General features: G+C 38.6%; 1 protein-coding gene across 1 annotated transcript in view; it reads right to left on the bottom strand.

Moving 5' to 3' along the window:
* Positions 1-40: 40 nt before the first annotated feature.
* TNKS (tankyrase) overlaps positions 41-13,489 on the bottom strand; it is a 175,650-nt gene continuing 162,201 nt past the window's right edge. Inside the window, exons 23-27 of the mRNA XM_082444601.1 lie at positions 12,333-12,407; positions 11,514-11,619; positions 10,719-10,905; positions 7,835-7,991; positions 41-1,851 (exon numbers count right to left, since the gene is read on the bottom strand). Coding sequence (XP_082300727.1) covers positions 1,765-1,851; positions 7,835-7,991; positions 10,719-10,905; positions 11,514-11,619; positions 12,333-12,407 — 612 coding nt within the window. The 3' untranslated portion in view covers positions 41-1,764. The remainder of the gene's footprint in view (positions 1,852-7,834; positions 7,992-10,718; positions 10,906-11,513; positions 11,620-12,332; positions 12,408-13,489) is intronic.

Below are 13,489 nucleotides of genomic sequence, written 5' to 3' on the forward strand. Positions count from 1 at the left end.
GGGGAGCAAAATGTGTATTTTAAGAGCCTATGCTAGAATCTTTGCATGGAACCATTTTATTTTTCCTCAGGAGATTAAAGGAGGTCACAGCTTAATCAGCCTGTATTAAAAAACAAACAAGCGAGTTAGTTTTCAGGACTTTAAGTTGAAATGGCAAGTTTGCGTCACACTGCTTTTCCTTTTTTTCATCACATTTATATTACTTTTGCTTCGAAGCTGAGTAGACGCACAGCATGTCAAAGTAAGTAAGTTAATGCACTTAATTCAATATTCAGTTAAGGTGAAAAGGGCAAGCGTGAGAACTGTAATGGATAATCTTTTACAAGTAACAATGCGCACTTGACAAATGTTGAGAAAAAAAGCGAAACAAAGTAGTGACTTCAGGAAGGAACAGTATGGTTATTTCTCCACTTTCATTTAAAAAATAACTGAAGGAGCTTTGGTTTCCATTTTTGTTCTCCTTGTCTACTAAGAAGTTTGAGAAAATGGTTCAAAAATTTAGTGCAGGGACCTACATAAACTATCGGAAGCACCTCACTCAAAATAAACCCCAAATCTGGAGTAAACAAAAAAGTTCTTGCATCTGTGCCTATCTAGTGACTAAACCGGATTTGAACCCCAGCTTTCTAAACTAGAGAAACAATAAAGTAATTGTTCTGTGACCCTAATGAAGCACAATAATCCCACTGCATTTGGAAATCAGGCAGCTAGTTCCGGGGGCGACAACTCTGGCGGTGCGGGCGGTGCGGGCGGTGCGGGTGGTGAAGTGAAGAGAAGTCGTGTTTCCTGTGACAAGTCCTCGCTGTCCTCTCCTGCGGTCCTATTATCGCACCACGGGCCCCGCACGCGTCGTAATGCTGCTTCTCCGGGATTCACAGGCCTCGCTGGCGGTCTCCCCTCTGAACGTCACAACGGCATCGCTCAAACCTCTCGCTGGCTGGGCTCTTCCTGGCCCTCCAGCACCGTCCTGAACACCTCGGAGGCAGGCCTGAGTTGGAAAGTGCGAGTGGCTCTCATTGGCTTCGACTGCTCTGAACTTGGGAGCTCCTAAATCAGGTTGATGTTTGTGCCTTTCCCTTGTAAGACTGGCCAATCAATAAAAGGAAGCTGAAACGTGGTGTTTTTCCTTTCCATCTCAGTTTACGTTGATAAGAAGTACAGATACAAAATAAATCAGTGGAAAAAAAAAAAAAGTAGAAACTAAGCCTTGCTCAGCCAGAAGCTTGGGTTACATCACTAGTGATTTTAGTCAGTGTGACTTTGTGCAAAATATCCTCAAGAAGGCTCGGCTCATTTTCAAAGTAACAACAACAACGACAGCAACAAAAAGTGAATGATGAATGTTCAGAAAAAACTAAAAATGAACCTGTCATATGTGTATATCTACTATATACACGTGCCATATATAGCAAAGCAAATGTAGTGTGTGAATTGTGAACATTTGGGAGAGTACTGGTTATGTTTTCTTTTTTTCCAAGTCTAGATTGAAGCAATCCTGTCTTAGCAATGGATAACTACAATGAAAATGAGCCTGAGATATGTTAAAAGGCCGCCCCTGTAAACATTTCCTCAAAGGGAACAGTAGCAGTTGAGTATGTATCAGTTACTCATACTATATTCATCACTATCGCAATGCTTTATAAAAGACAAACAGCTTATTTCTAGGCTGTCAGGGATTTATAGAATATTGATTTTGTTGAGAACAATCCACTGTCATCCAGTCCCAGGTTGAAATCCAATCTGGCCTTTACCAGTGGGCATTCACTAGGTCTTCTGCTCTGCGGCTGCCGCGGTCTGTGAAGGAGCTTCCGGCTTCATGATCTGGTAGGTGATGAGATACTCTGGGTATGCCTGGAAAGGACAGGAAGCAAAACACATCACCCTCTGGGCAGCTAAAACACTAAAGCCCGACTTAACGTGGACGCCTCAGAGGCTGTTTATCATAACCCATACTCTACGTACACCCAAGAGCCTGCGAAGGTCAGCTAATTCACAGGCGCCTGGACAGTTAGGCGGTCCACCTCCATATTTGTATATAAACCTGTGTCAATCCTATAATCCTAGAATTGTTATAATGTTATTTCTACTTTTGAATACTGTAAAATGGTTACACTATATCTATCCCTCACTAGAGAGCCACATGCCATAAACAGGAAAACTAAGGCAAGAAAAAAATCTCTTTCTCACAGCACCTAGCATAGTGCCATCACATAGCATGTTTCAGGAAAAGTCTGTTAAATGACAGAATAATTCACTGAACTGATTTCAAATTGATCATAGATGATGATGTAACCCACTGGGCGAGGAGGAAGAAAGGCAACGTGTGCTGAGTCACCAGTAACTCAGAGGCAACAGTTTGGAGGTGATTTTTACAAGTTGACTAGTTAAAGGCAATTTGTACAGGAAAGAAAATGACTCTGATGAAAAGCCTCCACCCCCTGTACTCCCTCCTCTTCTGTGTCTTCTTTCTTGTAGTAAAACCGAAGGCTCGGTGCTCACAGTGAGAAGAGCACTTCTTGGTGGGAGCAGGAAGAGGAAGCCTGACCAGGAAGTCGCTACAAACCTTAACCAGAAATCCCTACAAAGACAACTGGAAGGGGGGCAGGGTGAAACTGTGTATACTACCTAGGAATTCGTCAACCCTAACTCTAACATAATGATAAGACTCGACTCCATATTTCAGAGTGGTCTGTGGCTGAAAAATAGTATTCTTTGGTGAGGTAAGTGTTTTGGGGTCCCCAAATAATTTGTTGAATGCTGACCTAGAGAGAGTAAGATAATGGAAAGAATGAAGGATTAAAAAACTGGACTGTTTAATACTTAAAATGCAGAAATGAACATGTGATAGATTTACTGAATTATTTCTTTATAATTTTACACCTCTGCAGAAACTGTTATATGTCAGGTGCCTCCGCTTTCCTCATCTATAAATGGGAACAGTAATGACACCAAGATTTTTGTGAGGATTAAACACAAAGATCCTAGAATAGGTTTGGCATAGTAAAAATCTAGTTTGTGTTAGTTATTACTATTAACATTATTATTCTCATTCATTAAAGACTAGTTCTTCTTGAAGAGGTCTCAGTAAGGATTAAAAAAAACAAAAAATGTACATATGTTTTGAAAAGTTGTAACTGCTTCTATTCATGTAAGGAACCATTATCACTCATAATATTCTTTCCCAAAAGTCCAGTCTGTTTTGGTTTGACTTAAAAGCAGCAACGGCTTCCATCTTTAGTACATACGTAGCAGGAATAACTAAGACTGACAATCCTCATTACTCCTGACTTTCCAATCCGGAGCGCAATAACTAAATAGTTTGTAGTTTTATTTTATTATAATGTGAACACTGCTTAATTGTTGAAATGGTTTTAAATGGTATTTTAGTTTTTAGTTACTAAAACAAGGTAGGTCAGCTATCTACTGCTAATTATAGAGTTGGGTATAAAGAATCTAGGAAGGCTCAAAAACTGGTGGAAAAATGGAAAAAAACTGGTTAATCAACCAGATAGTTTAATGGTCAAGAAAATTATCTATTCATCACCAATACACATATATTGAGCATCTAGTGCGTACAAAGCACTCTGGGGTAAGATATGGACCCTGCTGTCAAGAAGTTTCCCACTTGTTTGGGAAGATAAGCCAGACAGAAAAAGAAGAATTTAAAACTAACCCCAGTGAGCATGTGCTAAGTGTCAAAAATGAGTGTGAAGCCCACTCCTACTTCCTTTTGTCCCAGTGAAATTTAATATCTATGATACTTTGTATGATACATCCTTTTGCTTGCAGAAAAGTTGCTTAAGCAAAGGGATCGGTAATGCAAGCATTTGAATTTTGGTAGTACACTATCTTAGGAGATTCCTGACACATGTGAATTTTAGGCAGATTCTAAGACACTAATGGTATGAATGACTTACAGGTCCTTATCTCTTGGTTCCTACTGATTAGGCTACTGAACTGCTTCTGTGTACAGACTGAGATAGGAATTAATCACATCAAAGTCCAGAGGGATTTAAGGCAAGGGAATCACTAAACTGCAGGACTAGAAGGGCCCAGGATAGACCAACAAACATGATTTCCTGTCAAGTCTTACTTTAAACCCATGCTGGTTATAAAAGCATAGAGCATATTTTTAAAGTACCTACAAGAAAAGATTCAACAACCACTTTTAGTAACTGACTTTCAGAAAATTCTTCTTAACCCAAATCCTCAATGCTACAATTGAAACTCAAATGCTTTCAGTTTACTCTCCACAGAGACGAAGAATCAGGCTCCCTTGAATGATTTTGTGTATTTGAAAATCATCCTACAAATCATTGTGTAGTCTTCTGTTCTCCAGATTAAATAACTCTGCATTGTTCATATCATTTCAGTAAAACAGGCCACATGTCTGAAGCGGCCAATGACCAGAGAATACCTCCTCTATTGTCTAATTTAATGTGAAGCTTAAAGTACAACGTACAAAAAAATTCCTGATATTCTAAGTCCAGTCATATACTAAAATCAGAACTATTTTTCTTTCAAGCACAGTGCAGTTAATTTACAACACATCTTTTCAATTCCAAAGAAACAAACAATCCCACCAATAATAAATAATACTCCTCAAACCAACCCTCTGAATAAAACATTTACGTATTCTTGAAAGTGTTGATACTAAGGGTGAAAGATGATTTAAGGTATAACTTAAGGGGAATGAAAGAAAAGTTAGCAAAGGAAAAGTCCACCATAAATCAGGAGAAATTGCTCATGGGCAGCGACTCAACTAGTAGACATTAGAGTAAACACTGTCCATGTGGGAAACACCTGGATACGGAAGCACAGGTATGCTCCCCTGAAACAAAACAGCTACTACACACATTTCAGTTTTCAAGGTACTTTTTTCTTTCAAATATGATTTGGACCACATCATTCTCTAAAATTCTTTTAGCAAGAGAATCTAAACAAGTTATCAAGTCAAACTACTTGGGAAATGGTTGAAAGATAGGCAAATACTAGAAATGTAAACCTATTATTAGTATCCCTTATTATTTCTTTCCACCCAAATGTGAAAGAAATTCTATTTCCCATAGCTAACTTACAAAATCTTGAAAAGTGTATGGTAGAGAAAACTGAAATCACCTATAATCTCAATACCCAGAGATAACTAACTGCTCTTATGTTTTGGTTGATTCTGTGTTTAGCATATACCATGTAAATATACTTTTTAATCACAGGCACATAAATATACTAACATTCATTTAAATCATTCTTTTTTTGTTGAATATTTAGGTTGTTTAAATTTTTCATTATGATAATCAACATAGCGATGAACCTTCCTGTAGGGTTTTTTTGGGGTGTGATCATCACTGATTATATCTAAAACAAACTTCTAAGAGTGGAATTACTGAGTCAAAATGAAAGTGTTTTCTCTAGAAGTAGGGAGTTTCTGATTTATACAGAAAAATTTGACAAATTTATTCTTTGGTAGTTTTAAAACTTTTATTTGGAAACAACTGCAAAACATATTAAGTTGCAAAAATTAAGCTAGTACCTAAAATACCTGTATACCCTTTACCTACATCCAAATACTGTTAAGGTTTTCCTTATCCCATTCGCTTTATCATGTGTACTTCCCCCACCTCTATATACACTAGGCAGACAGACAGACAGACAGACAGATTCAGTTCTGTTTCTCCCTGAGCCATTTGAGAGGAAGTAATACACCTCGCCATGGTTCTTTATCCCTAAATATGCCAGTATTTATTTCCTAAGAGTACGGATATTCTCTTACATAAATTTTATACTGACGTAATACTTTCATCTACCTACTGTTCATATTTCCATTTTATCAGTTGATCTAATAATGTCCTTTCTCTTCTAGTACCAGATCCAATTTGGGGGCAGAGTCTGAAGTTACTTGTCCTGTCTCTTGGGTTTCATTTAATCTGAAAGTTTTCAAAGCCTTTCTCTTTTATAACATTGACATTTTTGAAGAATCCAGTCTTCCCCCCAATTTTCTTTTTAATAGAACATTCTTCATTTTGATTAGACTGAGGTCATACATTCTTGGCTGGAACACTGCACAGATGATTTTGGCTCTTCTCACAGTATGACATCTGGAGGCACACTCTGTGTGTATCTGTCCCTCATTGGTAATGTTAATTCTGATCATCTGGTCAAGGTACTGCCCCCTTTCTCCAAAGTATAATTACTGTGGGTTTCCCCCCGTCCTTTGTAACTAATAAGGAGACCATGCACAATCCTCTCCGTAGCAAAATTATCCCCTAGATTTAGCATCCATTGCTCTAATCCTTACCATGATGGCTGCAAATCTAGTACTTCCTCCTTATCTACCACCTGCCCTTGGCTTCCTACTGTAAGCAAAGCTTTCCTTTCTCCTTCATTTATTTATTTATCTATTTGTTATCAGTATAGAAACATAAATTTGTATTCTTTCCAATGTTTTAAAATTTATTACTGTACTTATTCTGATGTTCAAACTATCCCAGATTTGGCCAGTGGGAGCCACTTCAAGCCAGCTCTGAGTCCTTGTGACATGCTCCCATCATTACTTTTGAGCACTTCATTACTTTCTGTTATAACAAGATGTCATTCCGGGCTCATCTTGTTCCTATTCTGCTCCAGCCCTGGAATTAGCTGTTTCTCCAAAGTTCCTTTTAGTGGGGGTTGGTATTGGAGACCAAGATCTGGGCTTTAGGTGTGCTTATTGCTACTGGGGTTTCTTTGCTTTCAGCAGACAGTGCTAAGAAATACAAGCACATATATAGTCATGCTTATATATATCTCTTACACATATACCTATACATGCATATTATTTACATGTGTACAAACATACATACAAGTACTAGAAAGCATCAGCTCACATCGATACCTCCAATTCCAGTCCGTCCCTAGCGTCATTCTTACCTCCCCCCTTTCCATACTTATATGTCTCTTCTTCCACAGTGAGAACCCAGCTCCCAAAATTAACACATCAACACATTTACTCATTTGCTCAGTCCTAGAATACAGCTAAAAGAGTTTCAATGCTTTGCCCATACCACCACAATCAACAGATCTACTAAATGAAACCCAGGATTTGTTTGCAACTCTTCCCCCTACTCCACACCTGACCCGGCCCAAGATTGTTGGCATATAAGAAAATAGTTTTCATAGTTTACTTGTATATAGTTAATTTCTTCTTTCTCCTTTTTTAGTTTTCTCTAACAGTGTAGTTAAAGTATCCATTTGAAATTCAATTAAGTTCAGACAAATTGATTTTTGTTTCTAGACAAATCAGTAGGCATTTAGCAGTACTGTGAGAGTTAAGGCCTGGATTGAAAATGATAGAAAGTTTTCCTGTTTGTTGACAATTTTATCTTGGAGCCTCAAGCATTTGGCAGAATTCAATGTACTGTAGCTTTAAGACTCAGAAAGCTATTCTTCTGTGTAAGTACCCTGATCAACTCATGTGACCAGCCTGTGGCAAGTACATCATGGAGATCTTTGACTGGCAGCTACTCTTAGCTCTCCATGCCATGTGGAGGCATGAAAGACACAAAGCGTTAATTCAGAACAGCAGGCCACAAGAGCTGCACGAGATGCCACACCTTTATTTCTCAGCCACCATCTTGTTCACACTGTATCACCTGGCTGACAGGTGAATGGTGGGATCTATGTATAAAGATGATATCAAAGAATTTTGGTATGCTCATTTTGAACTGAAGCAACTAATGCTATCAAACTATGTGGCAGATATTTCATTAAATGGTTTTCTTTAAGTCTTACGTGGGCTCTGCATTCTGAATCTACTGTTTATGGTAGCTTGGTCATGCTTATTCCACGAGCACCATACCTGCTCTCCTCTGTAGATGACATATTCAGCATAGGCCAGCCCATTCACACTCGGCCTCCCAATGACGGAGTGATGGCCTGGGGGGGCGTGAGCCATTTTCATGGTGCTGAATTGCAGAAAGGACTTGCCAAGGGTCACTCTACAGAAAAGCATTTGTCTGAAGAAAAAAGGAAAGCAATCTTAGAAGGACATAACTGTTAGGTTTACTGATGTTTTAAAAAGCAGTTAATATAAGGCAAGCTAATTTAAATGTCACTTTTATGAGTAGGAATAGGATAAGATTTGATATACTGATTTACTATAAGCCGTTAGCAGGCTCAATAGTTATACTTAACATTTAAAGTTTTGGGGTGGTTTAGAAACCAATCATAGAAAACACTTGGTAAGTTTTTGACTAGTGGAAAAAGGACAAATACTAGCAAAAACTGTGTTCTGGAAGGATGCATGTGGCTGGATAGGAAGAAAGTGAAGAAAATAAGCAGATGGCAGCAGCATCTGGAATTAAGATTAGGCTTACTCATTATGAAGAAGTAAAAACTGGGATGAGATAAATAATAAAAGGGGGTTACAAATAAAAATACTTAGCTTAACTGTATGGTTGGAAATTATACTACCTGAGTGAAACATGAATTGGGGCAGTTGTTAAATATTATAGAGGAGAAGAAAGATTGATTGGAAAGAAAGTGTATTATATAAACTAGGGGTTGGCAAAGTATGGGCCAAAATCTAGTCTGCCACCTGTTTTTGTAAATAAAACTTTACTGGAACACATTCTGGAACACATTCTGGAACACACTGCCACACATTCCTTTACATGTCGCCCATGGCTGCTTCTGTACTACAAGGGCAGAGCTGAGTCACTGTGACAGGGATCATACAGCCTGCAAAGCCTAAAATACTTACTTTGTAGTTCTTTAAAATAAAAGTTTGCAAACCCTTAACAAACACTTTAATAAATATTTTAACTACGCTATAAGATTGGTCACACTGTTAACTGTAAATACCTGTTATTCAATCAAATAGTTTATTTTTAGTAATGGAGTATGATCTTTGCATTGTGACTAATCAGAGATATTATTTTGAGTAAAAATTGTGCCAGACCCAGTTTAACTGAGTCCTGCCTGGGCTGGCTTTTTTAGCGTGATGCTACTGATGACCCTCTGGGATGCTGGCTTGGCATCAACTGTATCCTCTTGTAGGTCCCAGAGGAAAACATTTGGATCTGCATTAGAAGGAAGCTTTCTGAGCTCTATCTCCACACTGTGGTGGCGCTACAGTGTCACTGGACTCTGCCCGCTCAGCCCGCTGGGCCCACTGCCATGGCTACTCCCAGTGTCCATATGTCACTCAAAGCTTGACCTGACAGGCCCTCGCTTTCTGCCTTTTGCTTACTGCCCCAGGGTGTCCCTGTTGCTGTGGAGACAAAAGAAGATGCAGGACCTGCCTGGCTGGCCCGCGAGGCTGGTACCGGCTCACGTCTGCTCACCGGCTTGCCTTGTGCCTTGTGTGCATCCTGCAGACGCAGCGGCCCCAAGGTGGGACAGCAACGCCCTGGGGGGCAAATGCTGACCAGTGCAAGACAGGCGCCAGCACATAAATTCAGCCCTCTTCCCCCATGATGTACTGCTCTGAGATGTAACAGTTCAGACCATATGAGTCCAGGTCTCACGGACTGAGCAACCAACTGCACTGGTTATGAAACCGTGGCCAGCTCACCGGTGCCCCTCCCTGTCCTTGCTCTGCCTCTTTCTCCGCCTCACTTCCTTCTGTGCCCTCACTCCTGCTTCCCTGAGGTTGCACTTGCCAGGAAAGTGCTAGTTCATAAGCTTTTGCTTCAGACTCTGTTTTCTAGGAAATCCTGGCCAAGACATAAACATGTGTGTCTAATTTTAATAAGCAACTGTTAATCCACATCTACGTTCACTTTTACCGTTATTTAGCAGTTAGGTTTGAAGCAACAAAGGGAAATTTCTGCAATTATATATCCTTGGGAATTTTTATGTGTTATTAACCACAGCGACCTTAATAGAAAGAAGTTTTCTTCTGGACATAGGGCATCTGTCCTAGAACTGCTGATGGCTACCATTTTTTTCACAACGAAACTGAGAGAGAGAAGTTCTAAGGTGAACAACTATAATGAATTTCATGGTTATACGGGTCTTTCTGAGGTTTCAACTGGATTACAAGGTATCTTACTAACTTGACTTTGCAAAAATAATGCAGCTGGTTAATTTAAAGAGGAATGCAATAAGTTGTAATCTTTGTACAGCACAATTCTTTTTGTATCTTTTCCAATGACAGGAAAGGGAATGGGTTTTTTTTCACTGACTTCTGAGAGTTTATTACATTCTCTCAAATTTCTGAGTTTTAAAATCCCATTTAAAAAGCTATTATTCATTTGTTTACTATTAATTCCAAAGTTATATTCTGAGGTTGGACTTCTAACTAATTGTATACCCTGCCTTAAAATATCACTAGCAGAGTCAGGAGCAAATTAAAGGTTCTACTTGTTTATAGAAGTTATGTGCTTTAGTTCAAATGTGACTTTAGTTCAAATGTGACTGGAGCTAAAGGTTCTTTGTTCCCCAGAAATAATTCTCAGCCTTGTTCTGAATCTGAAGCAAGGAAAGTGGAACCCAGGGAGAAAGCCAAAATGGAGGGAGCTTCACCGTAACCTATGACTAGCTTTTACCACTGCTGTCAGCTCTGCTGTCACTACTCCTATTGGGGCAGGGGCTGATCAGCTATTCCCATGCAACCCCAAAACAGTCCGACTCATTAGGAGTAAGACTGAGGATGACCTGTGACTTCTGCAGAGCCTGAGAATCCAATCTGGTTCATGACTTGAGGCCAGCAACCGTTACACAAAAGGCAGGATGCTCACCTGTGACATATGTAACACGACCGGTCTTTGTGCGCGGGGCAGCCTGTTCCTCCCCCAATTCCGTAAACGTACTGGTTGCTTTTAGAAGAGTTTTCAGCAAAATAAATCCCGGCACCAAACATTCCTCCTATATATGCATGTCGCTCATCAAACCCTTTATGAATAATGGCATTAATGAAAGGAGAACCTAAAAATATAAAGACAGAAAGATCAGTTTTGAGCGCTTTTCTAGAATCTCAGTTAGCTGCATACTATTTGCACTTGGCAGATGAATACTAATTAATAACGCCTAAATGAAAAGTTTAGTTTGTAAGATGGTCTCCTTACATACATTATCATCATGTACTAGAATCTTATCAGGGCCCCATAGTGTTCACCAAGCAAGGGTGTTATATGGGTTTTGCAGATGGCATGAGATTTTAGATAGCAAAGTACAACGTGGCTTTGAAAATACAGATTATTTTACACCCAGTCCTACTTTAAGCAAAACTAGATAATCTAATAAACTAAAACAATTATGCTAAACTACAACAAAAATAGTATTTCACTATCTAGATGGCTCAGTGTGCAACTTAAGTTCTGAGACAAGTTCAGATAAATTATTTTCACTGTACATGCCTTGGAAAGCCTGTACTAACATGTAATGCATTAGAAAGCTGGTACTAACATGTAGTTAAAAAAAAAAATCAGAACAAACCATTTGTAACACAACACTAATATAGTCAGTAACACAGGCTTTTCACCCTATTGGAGTTTGCAAACGCCCGGAGAGATAATGACCGTCGGCACACTCACCGTGAAATAACATGCGCTCGTTATGGTGGTTGTGATTCTCCTCAGACACTTCCTTCTGTCTGTGACAGAATCGTTCTCTCAACTTCTTGTTGACAACTTTTTGAATCTTTAAGGATGAGGAAGAAAGAAGTGAATTAGTGAAATGTATATTAATTGGTAGTTTATGATTTAAAATAAGAAGTATGTTTTCCTTTAGGGAGGTTCAATTTTTGTTTTTTGTTTTGTTTGCTTAAAACATTATTTTAAAACGATAAAGTTGCCAGGCCAGTGTAATTCAGTTAATACTCTGGCTTTTAGTGACATAAGTTTCAGCTATAGTTTTTGTTTGTTGTTCTGCACCATACCTAGCTATACCTCAAAATCAACTGAGGACTCATTGAATTTCAGGATACAGGGGCCTATAAATCTGTACTTTCAAAAAGCTCCCCAGGTGACTGTGATGTGCACTGGTGTAATTTCAATAGGTCCATCAACCCAAAGGGTTAACCCAGTCCTCAATTGATTTTAATCATCTTCATGACACCCCTCTGAAAAAAAGCATATGGCAGTCATTTATTCCATGTTATAAATAAGATACTGAGATTAAGAGATACATGCATACTGATATAAACACCGACTCAATTAGATTGAAAATCCAGGCCTTTAATGCTACCTTGAAATAGTGATAACAGAAATTACTGTCAGCTATGGTCCAAATTAGTGGGTGAGCTGGGAGTCCTATTGCCATGTTTGCCTCACTAACGCCAGCTGCTCCAGCCTATGTTTGCTGTTCAGGCAAGCTGTGCAATCCAATTTCACCCTGAAATTTAAACAACTTACTCGAATGACATTGTATCTGTTGAAGATGCCACCAGCATTACCACCATCTCTGTGTTCGCGAATTGTACTTTGCATCTATAGAACAAAAGAAAGTAACTTTCTGAAAATACGCCAGTGTGTAATTCTGAAGACACTCCTCCTGTTGTTTTCAAAAGTTCAATTCTATTACATTGTGCCACTGATGAGTCTAAGATTCAGCATTCCTCCTGTTGTTTTCAAAAGTTCAATTCTATTACATTGTGCCACTGATGAGTCTAAGATTCAGCACTAATAAATAAATAGGAGTTCACTATAAATTGGTCAACAAGTTAAGTGAAAAAGTATTTCTGGTGAGAAAATAGTCACAGACATAAATATTAAACTTTTGCATTTTCTATTTATTTTCTAATAAAAGCTTTGAAAGGTTTTTCTGTAAACACAATGGGGTAAAATATCACATTAAGTCATCTATATTACTATTTTATGTTCTTGAGGAGAAACAACATTGTGATTAAGTCAAATTAAAACTCCTCACATTGGACAAATACACCATTGGACTAACGCTAAAAATAAACACAACAAATTTTTAAAAATCAGTAAATCTTTGTTCCCTAGGTGAAAAATTCCACGTTATCTCTTTACTTTGGGATCTCAAAGTATATCCACACAGATCAGGGGAAGTTGGATATAACGTGTAACTAAGTGGAATAACTTTCTTCTGACACTACTCACCCTACTTCCACTCTCCAAATTAATAATTATGACGGAAAAGTAAAATGTTTTAAGGACCTAAGTTTCTCATAGAATTGACTCAAAGAGTTGGTTCTCTATCTTACCACTCCATTTGTGAACTTAGTCACTACATTTTTGACCTTACTATCAAAATTTACTTACTACTAAGAGAATGATTACACAATAAGACATGAGAAAACAGGATGCTTTCCTGATAAACTGACAAGTACAAGCTGAAATACTACCCTGGGGTAAGGGTCCTAAGTCCCTAGAATGGGAATAATATCAGCACTAATTCGGAGGTGGAAAACAAACAAAAATGTAGGCATGTCTTTCTCTGCAAAACAGTGGAATTAATTCGGAAGTTTACTTATTACGATAATGCCATTAGGCACTTTGTTTATTATTTGTAAGAAGTGAGGGATAAGCCATCAGATTTCAGAGGG

Source organism: Balaenoptera physalus (assembly GCF_965194825.1).
Source record: "Balaenoptera physalus genome assembly, chromosome: 21".
Classification (NCBI taxonomy): domain Eukaryota; kingdom Metazoa; phylum Chordata; class Mammalia; order Artiodactyla; family Balaenopteridae; genus Balaenoptera; species Balaenoptera physalus.